Raw genomic sequence first — 17,280 nt, 5'->3', positions numbered from 1 at the left:
ACCGTCCGTCGAGGGCTCGTTGATCGAACTTCCAACTTCAGCAGCTTTTTTTATTTAGCATCTCTGCTCAGCACAAAAAAAACAGACGTGTTGCTCCAGCAGACGGAGAACGGCTCCGTCTCTGTTTGTAAGTCCAAAGGTAAAACAAGAAAAAATCAATATTTCCCAAAGCTTGTTGGGTTTCAGTGGAATAAAACTCAAGATACATCCACGAACTGCTGGCTTGAGCTGATCCCACATGTTGTTGAGCTCTTTCTCGTCTCAAAGGAGCAGCCAGGTGAGAACAGGTACGCTGATGTCACTGATCATCGCCTAGCAACGGCGATGCTGCCAGCCAACTGGGAATGAGGCCGCTCAACGCGGTTTCCCAGAGTTCATTTCACTTTCCATGCAAACAGGAAATCCCACATGGGCAGTGAAGTGAGGTCGAGATTTAAGTGTGAAAGGATTCACAGATTTCATATTTATCACTGGTTTCTTCTTTCTGAAGATAAATTCCCTGTTAAATGTCAAATTCTGAATGTTTTGTTGGGATCAACTCAACACTAAGTTAACTAAACGCCTCCAAATACTCATTTATTTTATTAGGAATTCCACTTTTATTTTTTTTTAAATATATATTTTAGTCATTACATACAGCCAGAGATGGACAAAAATACATCAAAATGTATTTTGATACAAAATACCCCTCAAATAAATCTATTAAAGTAAAATACAAAATACTGGAGCCAGAACATGTAACAAAATACAATACATGTATTTTGTATAATTAACCACTAAGCCTATTTTGAGCCCTCCGCTCGAACATTTCATACCCACACTCTAAGGGGCTTATCTCGCTAACTACAAGGTCTATTTGAATAATTTCAATGGTATTATAACAGTAAAACTTGTGATAGTTTTTTAATATATGTACATATCAGTGTATATGTTACTAATTAATGCTGAATGAATATAACACACAGCTCAAATAAAAAATGTTCAGGTTCGCCTGAAAAGAAAAATCACTTTTATTGATTTGAAATGATGCAGTCCAAGGCTTAAACTCTCTCAAATCATACCACATCATGTCAGCAGTCCTTTTTAAAAAAAAATTGGCTTTGATAGAGTGAAGTATGCCTGAGAAATCAATGCCGGTGTACAGGTCAGCTTTGGTCAGCCAGCGTCAATTCTGATTTTAGAAGCAGCCAATATAGCTCTTTTATTGTACTTTGAAATACTATATAACTATATATTTCACTTCTTTTATCACTAATAGTGTTCAATCTATCTAATACAGCAGTTTGGCATCATTTTGAGAGCCTGTGCTATATAAAAACCTGTAAAATATGGCTAATTTTCATCAGAATATCAGTTTTACGAGATGTATTTGAACCTAACACAGCCTGTGATTGGCCGATTTGCTCATTTCTTACAGTTCTGAACCCGGGAGACTCTGGGCATTGTAATGATTCGTTATTTGAGTTGTTTGACAGAATTTTTAGCCAATAAAATAATCGAAAACTGTGATCCAACAGCACAGCAGAGAGACGGCTTCGATATGCCGGCATGGATTATTCTTCTTTTTTTTCTTCGATTTTCATCCAGGAAACATCTAAAAGGTACGGAGCGTTTCAATGTTTATGATCATGGGCTGAGTTGATATCTGTGGCAGATCAATAGTAACTTTATAACGGTTTAAAGTAGAATAATTTGGAGGTGACAGTTCGATGCAGTGTGTTCTCCTCTTGCTCCGGGATATGAAGTGTGTGTGTGAAAGTGCCGTAGGTCGCGGCTGGGACCGATAACGGAGAACATTGCTCGGCTTCTCCTGGCGAGCAATTGTGGTAGTACTTGTAGTACCTTGAAGTACTTTATGTATATATTTGTTTTTGAGTGATTAAAATAGGTTACATGGTCCATTTGATCAGAATCTCTTCGTCATGTACGTTTTTGAAATATTTTAAAATATCATTTCATTTGTTCTCAAAAGTGATTTGTACTACATGTGTACACTCTGTCGCCCCCCCTCTAGAACCAAATTGGGCTCTGCTTGGGATCTAAAGGTTAAAACATAGGAAATACCTTTTTCTGGATTTTCTGTCTTCTCACAGTTTGGTAGAGCAGAGCATTCAGGTTTATGTACACAAAGCTCTGGTGAACCCCACAAAAAGGAAGAACAGTCACAGAATGTCAGTGTAACTAAGCAAAGCTATTCAAAGACAACAACTTGATTGGTTATGTATATATATATATTTATTAATGGGACTTAACAGCCCATAAACTTTGGCTTTGTATCAACAAGAACATATTCATCACATATGACATACGAGCTCCCAATCTCCCTCTTCCTATAGCTAGCTACTCCACTGATAAGCTAACTTGCTAAACACTGGCTATGCACTAGCCTAGACAGCGTGCTAGCGTCATTAGCATGTTAGCATCGATCGCTAGCTTGATATTATAACCATCACCATGTATATACAATAGGCTATGTAGCCAGACCCAGACATAAGTTATACATCAAGCTAGTTGACATCTGTCACTCAGATAAAATATTTAACTTGACAGACAATCAGCTGAACTTGAAGATCTGAAGACTGAACTCGTGAACTGTTTCTTGATTCGTGGAGAAAGTATTTTGAATATTTTAAATACAAAATTACTCCACTCTAAAGTATTTTGTTACAATTACGTTTGATTTTTAATCGGCCCTATCAAATACAAATGACAAAATACTCAAAAGTAATTGAAATACGTATTTCCAATACAAGTAATATAAATACTGCCCATCTCTGCTCACAGCATGCAGAAACAAAACAACAACACAACAAGTGGAATGACAAATGAACGGCAGCAGTAGAACACTTTTTATATGTTCATTCATGACAACTTGTCCCTTTGATGATATATTTTCATGAATAATAACATAGATTCTTTAAAAGTCAACAACTTATTCACCTTCTAAGTCTTTCGATATAGCTGCCATAAAAGTATATAAATTCATATATTCATTTTGAGGTTTTGACCACTAGTGGCGCTAGAGAGCAATGTTTTGAAGAGTTTAAAATGTGACAAACACTGATCGCACAGAAGAGACCAGCAATGCAACATTTAAAGAGTTATAGTGAAGGTTTGGACCATTGTAGGTTCAAATATATAACAAATATATAAAAGAAGATTAAAGTCGTACATTAACTAGAAATTTAGGAGAAATACTCTGTGAGATCATAAAATCTGCTATTTTGTTCCTAATTTTAGGATTTTTTCGAGGCACCACATCAGGAGGATCGACCTCATCACAACAAAGACGCCGAATATGCAAAACCTGAATGTCTTTGCTCCTAACGTGTTATTATGAGCACGAGCTCTGAGTGAAGCCGGTGCTGAAAGACACTTAAAACACGTTTTCTTTCATGTTCTTTCTGCCTTCTTTTACGAACATAAATAAATACAATTAATACACTGCCGAGTTTAACGGTGGATCTGTGATGTGAAGCTCTGAGGTTTTCACAAAAAATACAACTAATGTTGTGACATAAATCTAAATAAAGATTAATGATTTCTCTTCTCGTAACTTTGTGAGTTTATTAACATAAATGTGTACGTTTATTCTCGTAAATTTCCCACTTTATCCTCAGAGAATATCCAAGTTTATTTCTCTGAATATTACCCCCCACCTGCCCAGCTCAGTAATTACTTTACTTTACCCACGATGTCCCGAATACTCCTCCCTGTCACACTGAGTGATAAGCAACATAAACATCTAGAAGTATAAGAAACAACCAAAGCATAATTGGGAACATGAAGCTTCTTGTTTTGTTGTTTCTGTTTTAATGACATTTTCATTGTTTCTACTGACTTTGTTTTGCTTTGTCTTCACTCAAAGAAACTGCAGTAAAATCAGATCCGTTACAATAAATAAATAAGCAGAATATAACAATGTAGAAACAAAATACATTCTTTGGAAGCAGCCGGTGTTGGAGAGTAGAACATCGAGCGTTAAATAAAAGTGTCTGTCCTTCGCTCCGTTGCTGTCCTCCTCACATGTATCCGTCACCAGAGGGCTCCACTGACCTGCTGGTCGACATCAGAGCGATCCTCTCCAGGAAATGACCCGGCAGAGCCGGACTCAGCTCTGACCCGCAGAGGTCCAACGGCCGTGGCGTGAAAAGGGGCGTGAAGCCCGGTGAGGAGCTGCAAGGAGGAGGAAGAGGAGGAGACAGGAGGCAGGTGGATTCAGAGGATTGATCAACGTCCTCCTGACTCACCTGCTCCTCGCCGACGCCGCTGACGCCTGAATCCATGCTGAGGAGCTCGGGGCCGTCGGGCTGCGGCGTCTCGACTCGCTCGTAACCGGAACAAACCTGGATGGACGCTTTGTGGAAAACGCCTCCACCGCCTCCGAACAACTTCTGAAAATCGACCTGTTTGCTGCTCCCTCCCTCGCTCACCTCCTCGCTCTCCTCCTCGCCCTCGACCGTGTTGATGCTATCCGCCTCTAGGCTCTCTTGACTGACCTCCTCACCGCTGCACACGCCCGAGTCCAGACTCTGGAGCCTGGCACGCTCCACCTGGATCTTCTCGGACCTCTCGTAGTCAGAGACCATCGGCATGGACTCGCTGCCTTTGCTGCCTTTGGAGAGCAGCAGGCGGATCTCCACTTCTTTCCCTCTCGCTTCCTGTTCTGCTTTTTCAGCGTGACCACCAACAGGCCCGTAGGGCGTATCGGCGGCGCAGGGCGCCAGACTCCCCGCGGTGAGCGAGGAAACGGGAAGAGGAGGAGGAGGAGGAGGACACAGATGGGAGTAACTGGGGTTGGAGAAGTTGGAGCTGGTCGACTCGTAGCTGCTTTCGCTTCTCATCTTCTCCAGCAGCGCCGCCTCCAGGCCGAGCGGCGCCACGGCGTCCACGGCGGAGGTGACCTCCACGGAGACGACTTCCACGGGTTTGAAGAGGGAATGAAAGGACTTGTCGGGGAAGTGAGGGGACCGGTTCTGTGAGGAAGAGAAGGGTCAAATAAATACAGAAATGTGCAGCATGAGGTTGTGAAGCTGCTTTTAAATAAAAGTGTTTGAACCGTTCAGATCATAGAAATGTCTTTTTGACTGATGACTCGTTGTTTTCCGTCTGGTTTCTACACGAGCTGTACATCCTGCTGTCGAGCTTTCTTTAACGCTGCGTTAATGAATATGTTGATATGATGGTCGGTTATTTGGCAAATTTGGATTCAGTCTCACTGTTATTTACAACATTGTTTCCAGCTGCAACGGACAGCTGGAGAAAACATCCATCAGCAAAAGAGACACAATCACACAATAACACGTCCGTGTTGTTTGCAGCTTGTTCTGCTGCCTCCAAGTGGCTAAAGACAAGCAACTAATGTGTTCTTGCTCTAACAACGTTTTTACAGTAATAAACATTTGCCTAAGAAGGCAAATAATAGTCTGTGTGCAAATACAAAAAATAAACTCAAGTTATGAGTCATGAGCTCACCAGGAAATTGCCGTCCTGCAGGAAGGATTTCGCTGGGTTGGGAAGAGGCGGCCCTCTGATTCTCTTCACCATGTAAACCCTACAAAACAGAGCGACGTCATCTTCAAACACGAGAGAGAACATGTGCTACTACATACGACTAGCAGAACATCTAAATGCATGTGTGTGTGTGTGTGTGTGTGTGCTCACCAGGTGGTTTTGTCGGTCTTAAAGCGAATGACGACCAGAAACACGGCGAACGCTGCAGCAGCGGCGACCGTGGCCAAAACACCCACGTGAAGATCTGACAAACACGGGACAGAGTATCACGTTAGAGGTTATAACGCGGTGTTTATCGCACCGTGAGGAACAAATCTTCATGCAATTATCCCGATACACAACGATTATGAGACAAAAGACCCCACCACCTCTCCTACATAGAGTCTCTTTGTAGTCGTTACCAACCTCTTAATTTGTATCATTTTGTACTGTTTGCAGATGTTTGCCCCTTTTTGTAGCCGTTTGTGGTCTCTTTGTGTTCTCTTTGTAGTTTTTCTTGTTATTTTGTGGTCATTTTTAATCTCATCGTGGTGGTTTCTTGTCTCTTTGTAGTCATTTAGCGACTCTTTGTAGTCTTTTTGTGTCTCTTTGTGTCTCTTTGTAGTCTTTGTGTCTCTTTGTAGTCATTTAGCGACTCTTTGTAGTCTTTTTGTGTCTCTTTGTGTCTCTTTGTAGTCATTTAGAGACTCTTTGTAGTCTTTTTGTGTCTCTTTGTAGTCTTTGTGTCTCTTTGTAGTCTTTTTGTGTCTCTTTGTAGTCATTTAGCGACTCTGTGGTCTCTTCATGTCTTTTTGTAGTCCTTTAGCTTTCTTTGTAATTGTAACTGTCAAACGAAACCACTTCATCATATTTGGGAACTTTTACCTGACGGACGTTCCTTTGTTCCTCCTACGGCTGACTCCCATGATGCAACGGGGCTCCAGTCGCTCCAGATCGACTTCATGTCGTCTTGAACGGCCTTCACTCGGACGCGTGCCTCGTACCTCTCGCCTCGCATCAGCCGTTCCTCGTCCAGCTCCCTGGTGACGTTCCATTCACCGTCAGCTGTTAAAGTGTTTTTCAGCACAGAGGGATCCTGACAAGGAGGAAATCAACAAGCTGTTTTGTTTTGTTTTGTTCATGGATCATTTGTACAAATCGTTCATCTCTGACAAAATAAACACTCACCATCCACGACTGATCCTCGCGTTTCCACTGCAGTTGGGAGCTGTAACGGCCGATTACCTCATGCTCGGTAACTTGGGGGAACCAGGAGACGGTGGTAAAGTTGACGTCTGGTCGCGGTGGAGGAAGCAGCTTTACTGCAGCGGCACACAGTTCGTTTTAAGGTCAGCACGAGCAGCTCGCAAGGTGAGTCACAAGGAGGCAGGGCGTGTAGATCATTGTACTCACTGTGACAAGCTGGCTTGAAGGAAAGGCTCAACGTTTGCTTCCCGGGTTCACAGCTCAGATTAATGGACAGGTCATGGTCGGTCAGAAACTGAGAAGAAAAGAATAACGCTCTAAACATTCATCAGACAACATAACAGCTGATTAAATGTAGGTATAAAAGGTTCATCAGTGCGCGTCAGAAAATAATAATGAGGGTAAGTTTGTGTTGAATGTGCTTTTATAGCTTTGCATTCTGGGAACTACACATTCTCAGTTTCTTGCCAGGAGTTAGATGATTAGACTGATAGAACTCTCATCTCTCTACACTAGCTACCACCAGCAGCCAGCGAGCTTAGCTTAGCATAAAGGTAAATCTGATAAAGGTCAGCAATAAACCTTAACAAAGTGTTGGAGAAAAATCAAAGTGACCATTGATCTTATGAGTGACCATTGATCTTGTGTGCTTACAAATGCCGTGTTAGGAAAGGGACCTCTCAGCAGCATGTTCTGAAGTAGAAGGATAACAAAGAACTGTGGAAGCGTGGAGGTGAGGGCAGAGCAATGTTATGGCTCAAACCTCCTCCTGATTGCGAGAAAGTGACCTTCATTGAAGACCAAATGTTCTAGTGAAGTTACAAACACTTTGTTCTTTTGACGCCATATGTATTGTATTGTGTATGTGTCACCTCCTGTGACAGAATGCTAAACAAGTATATATACCAGTGTCTCAGAGCCAGACCTCTGAGCAGTCTTGGCACGTTGTTGTATGTGTTCAACCCTGTCTCCTTCTTTGCAAAGAATAAATGTTAACTGATTAATGATTTTCCATCGGTCTTGCGTGAATTTTTCTAACAAACCTTTTTTTAAGAGTGAAAACTAGGTAAATATAGCCTCCTATGACCCCCCATAACACCACTACCTGTTCTTCATGCACTGCGGGTTTGTTTGTACGGATTAAATAAATGAGATCAGGATGTTCTCAAACAGCGTTCAGAGCTATATTTACGAAAAGGAATGCGAAAAGGAATGTCATTTGTAGATATCCAACAAAAATATATTTGCATGTAATCATGAACCAGGAAGTATAAAAAAAACACAAAAAACAACACCGGGTGGACGGGTCGAACTAAACCAGTCTTTTACTCAGAGTTGTTCGTTCCTCATGTGAAAAGAGAAGTCAACGTCGATTTATTTGTCACGCAACTTCCGTACATTAGTAACGTCACTTCAGTAGTTATGTTAACCCCAAACCTCCGTCTTTCCCTAAACCTACCGAAGTACTTTTGTTGCTTGAACCTAACTAAGTATTACGTCATCTTTTTTAACCAAGTTGTTTCCCGTGAAGGAGGAAGTTTATTTTGAAAAAACGCGCAGAAATTGACACGTGTTGCTGGACTTTCGTAGGAAAAGTAGGAATAACGTTTTAATAAGATATCATACCAACATTTGTACGAGGATATGTTAATACGAGTCAAAGCTTCACGTGTTAAAGCTGCATTCTCTCTAGTGACCACCAGGGGGCGACTCCTCTGGTTGTATAGAAGTCTATGAGAAAATGACTCTACTTCTCTCTTGATTTATTACCTCAGTAAACATTGTAAACATGAGTTTATGGTCTCAATCTCTAGTTTCAAGTCTTCTTCAACACAGCATGATGTTCATTTAGTACATGATGGTCCATTTAGAGTCACACAGACCATAAAGCAGGGGATGCTTTAGGGGCGGGGCTACACAGTGATTGACAGGTCTCTACCAGAGACGTATACGTCACTCCTCCTCAGGCCAGATGTGGTCACGACTACGTCCGCTTCTTATAGACAGTCTATGGATGTAACTAGTGAATTGGATGTTATGCTAAGCTAACAAGCTGTTATTATCTTTTCTCTAACAGAAAAACATGAGAGAGGTATTGATCTTTTCATAAAATTCTCTGCACTAAAGCAAATGAGCGTATTTCCTAAAGTGTTGGACTATTCCTTTACATATCAGTGTTTGGTCAAAACTCCTCACCAGACTCACTCTGGCTGGTTTCTTGAAGAACAGCAAGCACTTCTTCAGCGTCGGTCTGGAGGCGTCGACCGGCTCCAGCGTGCATGAGCTGTGGTAGTTGGTCCACTTACTAAAGGGAGGGAAAGAAAAAAGTTTCTTTTTATTCTGCTGCTCTCATCACAGTTGTCTTCTGGTGACCGTGTGTTTGAGTGCATTTCTTAGTCTCTACCTCTTTCTTTCGGCGCGTATTCTGCACACGTTGCCTGTCTGATCGGACGCAGACGTGCTGCTCCACAGACAGGTGATGGTCTGATCGAAGTCACTGTGGCAGGTGAGCTCTGTGAGCTCTGACGGAGGGATGAAGAGAAATGTTTTTGCTTCACTTGAGTCTTGTGTGACGACAGATCTTATATCAAAAATATAAATCGAGCTATAAAAATAAAAACCACTGACTGTTATCTGGGACGCTCGGACAATTCTCGTCTCCGACAGCGCAGACGCAGACGCAGACGCAGACGCAGAGCAAAGCCAGAAGAAGAAACGGAAGAGGGGTTTTATTATTTCTCTCCATTTATGGTCTCATCTATCTTCTCCTTTTGTTGTTTGGTTTTTGGACTGTTTGGCTTTGCAAAGCTGAAGGTTCGATGGATTGTTCTTGCTTCAGAGTGCAGCTCACTGCTTCCTCCGTCTTCTCATCCTGTGGAGAGGGATGACACACACACACACACACACACACACACACACACACACTTAATGCTGCGCCACTTCTTTATTTTGTGGTATTTGCAGGTTTATTTCTGCACACACACACACACACACACACCCCTGACCACAAACAAGTAACAGGTGTGACACCAGCAGGTGATGGAAAATAAAGAAACAGAAATAGAAATGTTTGGTATCCTGCCTCCGTGTGTCGCTCTGGTTCGACTCACGAAACACCTGATGATGTGATTCTTTGTCAAAGATCAGCAGCAGTCGATCTCTGTCTTGTTCATTTGTTTCTTTGATCTTTTACTTCATTGACTGAATGCTTTATCTGAACAGCACTTAAAGCCGCTGTGTTTAACACAGGCTGATGGTTTCACCTCATCCAGCAAGTTAAACCACGAGAGCTTTAGTTGTTCATGTTTGTGGGTCTGTGTAACATAAAAAAAGAAAACCTTTCCACACCAGTAGGTCCACAGGTGCGCAGGAGAACACCTGAGGTGGACAATATAGAACAAAGAACTCACACGCTGTCTTCTTCACTTATTCATATCTCAACGTTTCATCAGGTTACTTTACAAAACAACAAGAGAGCAAACAGGCTGCTAGACCCACGAAGACCAATCAGGTCATCAATCAACCACAATCACGAACATCACGGCACCAAAAGGCCGACAATATCAGCAAATACACACATTTTCATATAGAAAGAGTGTCTTAACAAAAAGTTGAAAATGCTCATCGACGTAGTGAAGAAAAGCTGCCGCACCGAGAGGAATGTTTAAAATATGAAGTATCAGAAGTGGTTGGAACTTGACAAATATGTCTGTGTAACAAAATCAAGAGAACAATAAGGACTGTGGTGCTCCTCTGATGAAGAACGTGAGCACAACACAACATCACAATGAGTTAGATCTTGAGTGAAAAGTATTTATGAAAAAGCGTGAAAAGTTATTGTCGTTATGAAACACACGATGCTACGCAAGAAAAACACTACAAAACTAAAACGACACTGCATTTATTTTAACTCTTTTCATCTGGAGGAATGTAAACAGCAGCAACGAAGACGAGTCTCTGGGGCAGAAGATGCGGTCGGCATCTTCATAGAAAACTAAATACGACGAGACCTTTGTCGTGTAACGAGACACAACGAAGGTCTCCGGCTGGACTCGTGACGTCGGAGCTTATTTTCCCAACACAAAGCTTTGAATTCCCTCAAATGAAGCAGTGGACCTGGAGCTCCTGCAGCAGCTGTTTATAGCTGATGATGGCTTTAACATTTGTGGATGATCGCATCAGTTGGGGGATGTCAGAGTCAAACTCTGCGCATACGCGTCTTTAAAGAGAGGGGACATTGGGGTGAAGCGTGCATTAACACTCACACAATCAATCAGCCGATCAGTGGACACACATTAGTTTGATTTAACGGGCTCCTTCTCATCACGTCAAATAAGAAATAAAAAGGACCAACGATAGTCCCAGCAGCTGAAACATGAATAATGAGTAAACCGCAGCCTGTTTTCATTGGTCCTCAGCCGTCTGCTCACTCATCCCGATGACAACAAGCACCAAACGGACTCTTACCTGTTGGAGCAGCGGCTCGGGATCTGCTTCACAGCTCTGCTTTCATTCCATGTGACGCTCTGTGAAGGAACACCACAGAAATATCACTGCTTTGCTTTTTTTTATCCTCTCATAGGAAATGGCAAACGGCCACCGTGGTGAATAAGATCACGTCCGCGCGCTTTGAACGTCACTACTCCGGAACACAATCACAAATAAAGATCAGACTTTTAAGGAGCTCTCGGTTTGAATCCACCTACGCTTGAAGGTGTCACAACTTCTTCTTCTTCACCTTTTTAAGTGTCTGTGGTTTAGCACCTCAGAGCCGTTTTAGTCTCGGACGGGTTCTAATGATGTTGTGCAGCGGCTTCAGAGGATTTCAGAAGGAACGAACATCACAATCCCAACTGGTGGATTCTGGATTCTGGCTCCTTTCAGTGTCCACGCTGCAGTTTGAAAGCTTTAAAGTTAATGTTTCACCTTCCTGTACTTCCCTGCAGCCCGTTGTTTCCCCACTATATAAATATATGTATGTATGTATGTATATGTATTCACACTGAGCAAACACACGAGCACCATATTAATATCTCACGAGTGATTCTGCTTTATTTAGCTTTTTATGGCAAAACATGCAATTGATACTGAGCGGTTGTTGTTTTCACATCTGAAACACGCTGACATTTAAAGTCAAAAACAGGATGGTGTGTGTGTGTGTGTGTGTGTGTGTGTGTGTGTGCGTGTGTGTGTGTGTGTGTGTGTGCGTGTGTGCGTGTGTGTGTGTGTGTGTGTGTGTGTGCGTGTGTGCGTGCGTGTGTGTGTGTGTGTGCGTGTGTGTGTGTGTGTGTGTGTGTGTGTGTGTGCGTGTCAGGTTATTTGTGGCGTGTGGTTACTACAGCCCACTGCAAACACACACAGCCCCAAACTGCAAAAACTAAATCAAAAACTGTAATAACAATAATACCATAATAACAATTACTTCACATATTTCCATTTTATATGTGTAAGAAAACATTTTCATTGAAGCAAACTTTCCGTGCACAGGGGGAAGTTCGGTCATGAGGTTTTAATAAAAGTTTAAAATGTGTTTTTTCTGAGAACAGGTGCACTTCCTGCTAACGCCACTTCCTGTTCTTAAAACAGCGCTACGTGCTGATCATGTCGTCAGCTGATCACTAAATTAGAGGTGCACCTTCCCAATTCTATGCGTTATCGGAAAAAAATAAAAGACCACAAATGTGGCAGTAATCAGGAAGTAAAGCTCTCAGTGGTTCAGAAAGGTGAGAAAGGGAAGCTGAGCTGATCCTCTTAAAGCAACAGTGTACCAAAGTATTATTAGAGCCAGACCACGAAACCAGTATCAGTCCCCAAGTGTTCCACACTCAGGAACAAAAACACCCAAAATACACACTCAGGTGTTTATTTCACTACTTTGCCTGTTTACGTCTGTAGATTTCTCCTGAATTCTCCAGAAGTTACCGTTACATAACGCCTCATTTACATATTTAAACATAACACGTTCATTCCTCTCTAAGGTTCTCACATCACTCACACACTCATTTATACATTTATTAATAACAACATGGAGGAATTTGTTTTTTATAATGGCTGATTTATGGAGTGGTACAGAGAGATATCCAAAAACCTTTGACTTTAATTTCTCAACTAAATAAACCTGCTTTAACCAATGTTCAGGTTCATGTTCTGGAAATGAATGAAAATTAGCACATATTTAATAAGATAATGCCTCATTTGCAGATCTAAACATTTTAGAAAACTTGTTATACAAACAATAATTTCCTTATTGTGAGTTTCAGGTGATATCTGTTTCTGATCTTTTATCTCCTTCAGACACGTTCCCACCAGCCAAGTGAAGAGAACGTGAGACTCGACAGGTCAGTGAGCAGAGAAAACCAGTGAAGACTTTCCTCTCACTCTCCACAACCTGCCGTCCTCACGCCGTCCTCAAGCCGTCCTCTGTCTTTCCGCTCCTGATCACCTGACTAACTCTTCCCACCTTGTTCCCACTTCCCTCATCAGACCTGCAGATAAACGCCGCCTCGTGTTGCCCGTCAGACTCTCCACTGTTGGTCTTCCGGTCCAAACCCGACTAACCCGTCACAGAACTAAGACACCAACCTGACAACTGTGACGTACTCGGCCTGTGAAGGCAGGTTTTTAACTGGTCTGTACGACCTGAATTTAGTTCAGTGCGACCACATGATACAAGTGGAGAAAGTGGAGAAATGAGAGTTAAGAGAGAATCGATCAGAAGTGCTGCTGCTCTGGTTAATCCAGCTTTCACATACTGGTGGAAAAAGTACTCCGATTTCAGTAGAAGTAGAAATACCCCTTTCAAAAAAGTACTCCATTAGGAGTAGGCTTCAAAAGTAAATGTACACAAGTATTATCAGCAGAACAAAAGTAAAAGTACTTGTTATGCAGAGTGGCTCCTTTCAACGTGTTTTTATCCTTCATGAATACATGTAAGAGTATTTCACTGTAGTAGTCGTATGATATTCTGCGTCATATTTTATAGGCAGAACTACTTTACTCTAATACATTTAGTGAAGTAAAAAGTACGATTTTTCCCTCTGAAATAAGTAGAAGTATAAAGTCAACATTGTACTTGAGTACAGTACTCAAGTAAATGTACTTGGTGACATTCCATCACTGGAAAACTGAAGAAGATGAATCAGCATATAGGGTTTATTGTGTCGCGTTTTAGATGTTTAAATACAAATATATATCTGAACCAAACACAGAGACTAAGTTATCCACTAAACTAACTAACTGACTGATCTCCGTAAACTCGTTAACTTGTTGTCCTGGTGGACAGCAGAGAGAATGCAGCTTTAACACACGAAGCCTTGGCTTCACTTTTTAGAGATAGAAGTTGCAGCCTGGTAACAGAAGTCACTATCATGTGGCATTATGGGAAGTGTATGACCCGGTGTTTTTTTGCAGCTTGACCTATCTACGGGAAGTTTTGGTTCGTGAACTGAGATAAGTCGAGTGTGACCAGCTCATGACACGAGATGACCCGGCTTGACTGCAGCTCTGTATCTCATGATCAGCAGCTGATGGTGGGGAAACCCTCCTTCAGGGAAGCAGCACTTTGAACATATACTACAAGTCTTCAGCCTCACTGTATCTACCTCTTTCTAACTTCTCTCACTGTTCGTTCCGTTTAAATATTGTTTCTGACATTTAGACTTCCCCTAAAAACCGTCACCAAAAGCCGACACTCTGTTCTCTCACTTTCTTCTCAAAAGCACGGAAGCGACCACAAACGACAAAGAACCAGCACACCGACACACGACACTACCCCACTTCCTCTTTGTCTTCCCAGAAAGCTACGGTCGTTTCTACTCAGAAAAATAAAAAAGTAATTCACTATCAAGTGAGCTCTTCATTTCCTGTTCTCTAATAAACGTTAGTTTTCTTGATGCAGAGACTTCTCTACGCACACAGCCTCTAACAGCTGCTGTCAGCAGAGAAGCTCATCTCAGTCTTTCTTCTTCATTTCATTATTTTATTGAACCTTTTTTATCCAGAATAATCCCACGAGATTTTGAATCTCTTCTACAAAGAATGATGCCAGTTACTCACTCACTCACTCACTCACTCACTCACTCACTCACTTACATACTTACTTACTTACTCATTTGCTCACATACTCACTCACTCACTCACTCACATACTTACATACTTACATACTTACATACTTACATACTCACTCACTCGCTCATTTGCTCACATACTCACTCACTCACTCACTTACATACTTACTCACTCACTCACTCATTTGCTCACATACTTACTCACTCACTCACTTTCTTACATACTTTCGTACTCAAAGGGTTGTGTGAGGTGCACTAAAACCAGCCACTCAGCAGACACGTTTCACTAACTCCGTTTGGTGATAAAGCTGTGTCTGGAGGAGTGAGGGGTGATCGATGGTGGAAGAGATGAAAGTCCAGCAGACACATGTCGGAGTGAAGAGCACAACCTGAAGCAGCAGCAGGGACTGATTCTAGATTATTATAAATCAGAGAATTCATTCAACATTTACTGGATAGATTGCTGCAACATTTGGAGCAGAAATGTTATTCTATAAGTTAGCAGAATTGTTTTGATAATATCAGCATGTTAGCATTAGCATTGTGAGCATGTTAGCATTAGCATTGTGAGCATGTTAGCATTAGCATTTAGCCCAAAGTGCAGCCTTACAGAATGTAGACACAAGAGGAACTACTGGTGGGGCCTTTAAACACACATTAAGAGTTATCTGGGTCTCTCTGTCTCTCTGTCTCTCTCTCTCTCTCTCTCTTTCTCTCTCTTTCTCTCTCTCTTTCTCTCTCTCTTTCTCTCTCTCTATATGTCTATGTCTCTCTGTCTCTCTCTCTCTCTCTCTCACTCTCTCTCTCTTTCTCTCTCTTTCTCTCTCTATATATGTCTATGTCTCTATGTCTCTGTCTCTCTGTCTCTCTGTCTCTCTCTCTCTCTGTCTCTCTCTCTCCTCACACCCCCACGCTGTTTCCTTTTCCCTCCATCTCTCGCTTCCTCCCCCATCTCTCACCTTCTCTCACCTTCCCACATATCAAACCTAGTCTACCTGCCTTTCTCTCTCCTACTTTTAGGAGAGGTATATATATATAAACTATCAGTCAGTTAAAACAAAGTTAAAGAAACTCTTAATTTGAAAGAGTTTGTTTGTTTCCACAGTGACACACTAGCAACCTTAGACTCGTACTTCCTGTCCAAACGCCAAAATAAAATCATAACTGTATTTTATGATCAGAACATGAGAGGCCATTGGAAACTGGATTTTTTTATTCAAATGTCACCAAACAGGTCTTTCATATCATCATCATCATCATCATCATCACCGTCAAACAAACTCAAAGCACCTCTAATCTGTCATCAAAAACACAGAACATCCTCATTTCTCGTCACCGACTCATTCGTTCATGACCCTGAAAGATAAAGTTTATCTTTTTGAAATCCAAAGATAAGGAACCTACCGGCTCAGCGTCTGTCTGCGGAGAGCTGCTGATCGATTCGTCACCATGTCTGTAGACTCATTCAGATAAACTAAAACAACCTCGCTGTTTCCCCTCCAGAAGCCTAATCGCTGCCTCGAACCCTTAAAGTGACGTAAAGGAAAAGCTTCTAAGTAAAGAAACGAAGAAGTGAAGTGGTGGTTGGTGTGGTTTCTCTGACGCTATCTCGGTGAAACAGCGTCCCATGTTTGAGGAAGAGGTGTGAGAGAACACGGGGGAAACCCCTTTAAAGAACTGGCTCTTTCTGTCTTTTTAAAAAACGCTTTTCATGTTCACTTCATCACTTTAGTTTCAGGCAAAATAAAAACTCTTAAGTTTCGGTTGAGTGTTGCCTCCTGTGAGAATAGATGTGATGGTGTCACTGTCCTTCATTGTCTGTGAGCAGAGATGGGCAGTATTTCTATTACTTGTAATTGAAATACGTATTTAAATTACTTTTGAGTATTTTGTAATTTGTATTTGATAGGGCCGATTCAAAATCTAACGTAATTTGTAACAAAATACTTTAGAGTGGAGTCATTTTGTATTTAAAATACTCAAAATACTTTCTCCACGAATCAAAAAACAGTTCACGAGTTCAGTCTTCAGATCTTCAAGTTCAGCTGATTGTCTGTCAAGTTAAATATTGTATCTGAGTGACAGATGTCAACTAGCTTGATGTATAACTTATGTCTGGGTCTGGCTACATAGCCTATTGTATATACATGGTGATGGTTATAATATCAAGCTAGCGATAAATATATAAATATATAAATATATATATATAGATATACATAATCAAGTTGTTGTCTTTTAATAGTTTTGCTTAGTTACACTAACATTCTGTGACTGTTCTTCCTGTTTGTGGGGTTCACCAGAGCTTTGTGTACATTATATAAACCTGAATGCTCTGCTATACCAAATTGTGAGAAAACAGAAAATCCAGAAAAAAGTATTTCCTATATTTTAAATACAAAATACATGTATTTTGTTACATTTTCTGGCACCAGTATTTTGTATTTTGTATTTCATTGTAATACATTTATTTGGGGGTATTTTGTATCAAAATACATTTTTATGTATTTTTGCCCAT

General features: G+C 41.4%; 1 protein-coding gene across 1 annotated transcript; it reads right to left on the bottom strand.

Annotated features, from left to right (window-relative positions):
- Positions 1–2,245: 2,245 nt before the first annotated feature.
- LOC306695785 (uncharacterized protein) lies at positions 2,246–8,991 on the bottom strand. The gene is made up of 7 exons (XM_079159145.1): positions 8,896–8,991; positions 6,907–6,994; positions 6,682–6,815; positions 6,379–6,589; positions 5,665–5,758; positions 5,476–5,554; positions 2,246–4,976 (listed from the first exon to the last, which is right to left on the bottom strand). Exons 3-7 carry the CDS (start codon positions 6,682–6,684, stop codon positions 4,023–4,025), a joined length of 1,341 nt encoding a protein of 446 aa, XP_079015271.1. The 5' UTR covers positions 6,685–6,815; positions 6,907–6,994; positions 8,896–8,991; the 3' UTR covers positions 2,246–4,022.
- Between the last annotated feature and the right edge of the window lie 8,289 nt (positions 8,992–17,280).

The sequence above is a fragment of the Pholis gunnellus genome, assembly GCF_910591455.1.
Source record: "Pholis gunnellus genome assembly, chromosome: 5".
Taxonomy (NCBI): domain Eukaryota; kingdom Metazoa; phylum Chordata; class Actinopteri; order Perciformes; family Pholidae; genus Pholis; species Pholis gunnellus.
The sequence above is the reverse complement of the archived record's forward strand: the minus strand, read 5'-3'. Positions and strand labels throughout refer to the sequence as shown.

What these genes read in the sequence shown, in the direction of transcription:
- LOC306695785 (XM_079159145.1), bottom strand. An exon ending in AACAAAGGAACGTCCGTCAG is followed by an intron (nt 5,759 to 6,378) that starts GTAAAAGTTCCC and finishes CGTGTTTGTCAG; the next exon opens with ATCTTCACGTGGGTGTTTTG. An exon ending in TGCAGGACGGCAATTTCCTG is followed by an intron (nt 4,977 to 5,475) that starts GTGAGCTCATGA and finishes TCTTCCTCACAG; the next exon opens with AACCGGTCCCCTCACTTCCC.